Below are 3,414 nucleotides of genomic sequence, written 5' to 3'. Positions count from 1 at the left end.
GGTAAGATCCAAGGCCTGGCCAGCTGCAGGGCCCTGGGGCTCCCTGGTGCACCCCCACTGCCCCCTTCCCCTCTGTCCCCCATTGTCACCAGCAGCCAGAGCCGCGGGGGACTGCTCAGAGTCTCCTGCTGCTCCCTGGACCCCTGGGACATCAGCACCTGGAGCTGCCTCCCCACACCCGTCAAAGAGAAAAAGCCCCTGGTCCTGCTGTGTCCTGGTCTGTTCTGGGGAGCAGGGGGTGCGTGATGGGGGACTGGCTGCTGCTCATGCTGTGCCATCTGGCCCAGCAAATAATAAGTATTAAAACAATACAGATTTTATTAATCTTTATTAATAAAATATTCTGTTCTCTGTACCCCTGCCTTGCCTGTGGCTTGGCCCCCTCTGCCTGCTCCCCTTGGCAGGGAGGGCTGGGTGGGTGCTGGTGCAGACTCCAGCCCCCCTTCCCTGCTCTGTGCCCTGCTGGGAGCTCTCTGGGTCCCTTCTGCTGCTGCTCAGGGTGGGCAGAGCGAGGTGGAGCCTCACGGCCCACGTGGGCTTCCCAGGCATCGCGGGGGGCTGGAAGGCACTCGGTGACAGAGGCCCCTGAGAGGCCAAGGAAGGCTCGGAGCAGCCCCTGAGCCCCCGGCTGGGGCTCTGGAGGTGGCCGGGTCCTCACTGGCCTCACGTTGTCTTGTACCTGAGGGGAGGAAGGGGGGGGGGGTCTCTGCTGGGGACAGAGGTCCCCCCACGCCCCACCACTCACTGCTGTGACAGGTTGAGGTCTGGCTGAGCCCCCACGAATGCCAGCTGCTGCTCCAGCTCCACGATGCGCAGACCGATGTACCCCGAGGACAGCAGCAAGGCCACCATGCTGGGGACAGGCCAGCATCAGCCAGGGGGCACAGGGTCGGGACATGGGGCAGGAGCAGTGCCACGGCCAAGCTCCCGAGTGCTCGCCCTGGGGATGGGTGTCCCGGGGAAATGCGGAAACCCCGGCCCGCCAGTGCCACCCTGGAGAGGCTGTGTCGGGGCTCAGTAGGGATGGGGAGCAGGGGTGTGAGCAGGTCCTGGGGACTCACAGCAGCAGATAGATGATGATGATGATGTTGAGAGGGCTCAGCTGGGGGAGTATCCGGGACCAAAGTGCAGTGGCCCAGGTGCAGAGCACCGTGTGGGGTCCCCCTGCCAGGACAAGGCAGTGTTAGTGGCATTGAGAGTCCATGCTCCGCTCTGCCAGGGTGTAAACCCCCAGCATCATCTCCCCATCCCGAGCCCCTTGACCCACCCCAGAGGCCACGTGTCCCTGCCGAGGGCACCCATTCGCTGCTGCTGGGAACCAGCAGGGCCACCTCATCATCCTCCTCCTCCGCTTGCCTTGATCTCGGGCTTGGCTCGTCTGTAGGTGACCAGGAGACACTTAATGAGTGCCCCAGGGAGGGGTCTAGGCGTCCTGGGGGCACATGGGGCCACAAAGAGCCGATCCTGCCCTCCCTGGTGCTGCGGGAGATGCTGGTCGGGGGGGCAAGGGCCACGCGGTCCCTCCCAGCCTGTGTGTGTCTGGGGAGGGGGAGCAGAACCCAGAGCTGCCAGCACAGGCAGAGGCACGACTGTGAGTGGGGACACGAGCAGGGGGCTGTGAGCGTGTGAGGGGTGCACCAGGGTGGCCACTCACCCAGGGACTCTTGGAGGCTGTTGGGCTCCGGGGTGCTCTGCTCCAGGCCCGACTGCTTCAAGATCTGGAAAAGGACAAGCCCTGGTCATGGTGTGTGTCCCCAAGGCACCTGCCCCGCTGCCATGGGGACATGGGCAGGACCTGATGGGACCTGTGTCACCCACAAGAAGGGAGGGTCCTGGGGTCTGCTCTTTTCATGTTTCCCCCCCACGTCTTCCCAGGGCCCACTGCACCCAGCCCACCCCATCCAGGGGTCTGGGACCACCCCTCCTTCTGCTGCACCCTCCTGCCCTCTATTCCATGGCCTTTACCGGAGACTTCCTAAGGGTTTCCTCACTGTCCACTGAGTCTCGAGGGCTCTGGCCGCTGTCCTGGATGAGGAGAGATGAAGAGTGGTGCCCTGCCATGGATGGATGGAGCCCCCCTCCCCATCCAGCCCCCGCGTACCTGCAGGTGTTTGCAGACTGACCTCAGGAGCTGGTACGTGGCCTCTCGCTGGCGCAGTGACACGAAGAGGAACTGCCAGAGAGCAGGAAGGGGATTTGTGCCAGAGCTGCCCCCTCGGTCATGGCCCAGAGCCCATGGGGACCAGGACACTCCAAATAGCCCCGGGTGCAGCTGCCCCCCAGCACTGTCCCCACTCTCACCTTCTCCCCCTTGGCTGTGCGGATGCTGATTGTGTTGGGCACCAGCCGTGCCATGTTGGTCTTTTTGAGGGCTGTGATGGAGTCAACAGGGACCACGGCCTGTGCCAGAGGGGACAGGCTGTGTCACCATGTTCCCGGCTGCCACCTGTGCCCCTGCCTGTGCCGCCGGCCCCACACCCGCTCCAGCCCACCTTGATGTCCTTGATCAAGAGGTTGGAGTGGAAGCAGATGTGGTGGGAGGACACGTAGAGGCGGCCGTGGTAGGGCATCTCTCTTTGCCAGGCACAGGAGAAGCAGCCCAGCAGCACGTTCTGCTCAGCGAGCTCCCCGAAGGCCCGGCGGTAGCTGCTGTCCTGCTTGCTCAGCTGCGGGAGGTCGGGGGATGGTGCTCGGGGCCTGCCCTGGCACTGCGGCCATCCTGCAGCCCCCTGCTCCATCACCACGACTGCCACGGAACTGGGACGAGCCCTCCCATGGCCCCCGCCCCAAGAGAGCGTCCAGCCGAGACCATGGGGCTGGGGCTGGCGCTGGGGTCCTGCTCCTCAGCTCCAGTACCCCAAGACTCACCGAAGGGGATGGTGGTCCCTGCCTGCCCGTGGCCTCCTGCTCTGTCTCCTTGCAGGAGGACTCATAGGTCCTGGATCTGGAAGGAGGCATCGGAGGGGGTGACTCGAGGGGCACAGGTGGGATGCGGGGCTGGGGTGCGGGATGTGTCTCCGTGAGGTGCCAGCACCCACCTGGTGAGCTTGGGCTGCCCCAGCTGGGCACTTCCCCTCTCTTCCAGGCTCTGCCACTGCTTCTCCCCCAGGACCCGCTGCCTGCCGCGTCTCAGCTTCCCCGGCAAGAGGGATGAGTCCGACAGCTCGGGGAGAGGGGGCAGGTTGTGGGGACGGTCCATTCCTGCGGCACAGCAGCTCCCAGGGTCACCAGCCTGTTCCTCCACTGGGGAGGACATGGGGACAGGGCTCAGGCCACGCCGGGACCGGGACATCAGAGCCCACCGGGTCGCATGAGCCCTTTGCCTGTCCCACGGTATCATGTGCCGGCTGCGATCCCTGTGGGGAGCGGGGGCCGGGGTGACGGGGAAGTGGTGACCCGTGTACCGGCGGGTGA

General features: G+C 65.1%; 1 protein-coding gene across 1 annotated transcript in view; it reads right to left on the bottom strand.

Annotated features, from left to right (window-relative positions):
* Window positions 1–311: 311 nt before the first annotated feature.
* Window positions 312–3,414, bottom strand: part of LOC125317762 (GRAM domain-containing protein 2A-like) — a 4,162-nt gene continuing 1,059 nt past the window's right edge. The window contains exons 2-12 of the mRNA XM_048287832.1: window positions 3,039–3,243; window positions 2,869–2,944; window positions 2,493–2,666; window positions 2,302–2,400; window positions 2,102–2,173; window positions 1,966–2,025; window positions 1,655–1,718; window positions 1,268–1,378; window positions 1,062–1,164; window positions 746–853; window positions 312–679 (exon numbers count right to left, since the gene is read on the bottom strand). Of these exons, the coding sequence (XP_048143789.1) occupies window positions 664–679; window positions 746–853; window positions 1,062–1,164; window positions 1,268–1,378; window positions 1,655–1,718; window positions 1,966–2,025; window positions 2,102–2,173; window positions 2,302–2,400; window positions 2,493–2,666; window positions 2,869–2,944; window positions 3,039–3,243 (1,088 nt within the window). The 3' untranslated portion in view covers window positions 312–663. The remainder of the gene's footprint in view (window positions 680–745; window positions 854–1,061; window positions 1,165–1,267; window positions 1,379–1,654; window positions 1,719–1,965; window positions 2,026–2,101; window positions 2,174–2,301; window positions 2,401–2,492; window positions 2,667–2,868; window positions 2,945–3,038; window positions 3,244–3,414) is intronic.

The sequence above is a fragment of the Corvus hawaiiensis genome, chromosome 28 (assembly GCF_020740725.1).
Source record: "Corvus hawaiiensis isolate bCorHaw1 chromosome 28, bCorHaw1.pri.cur, whole genome shotgun sequence".
Classification (NCBI taxonomy): Eukaryota; Metazoa; Chordata; class Aves; order Passeriformes; family Corvidae; genus Corvus; species Corvus hawaiiensis.
Note: the sequence above shows the minus strand (reverse complement) of the source record. Positions and strands in the feature narration are given on the sequence as shown.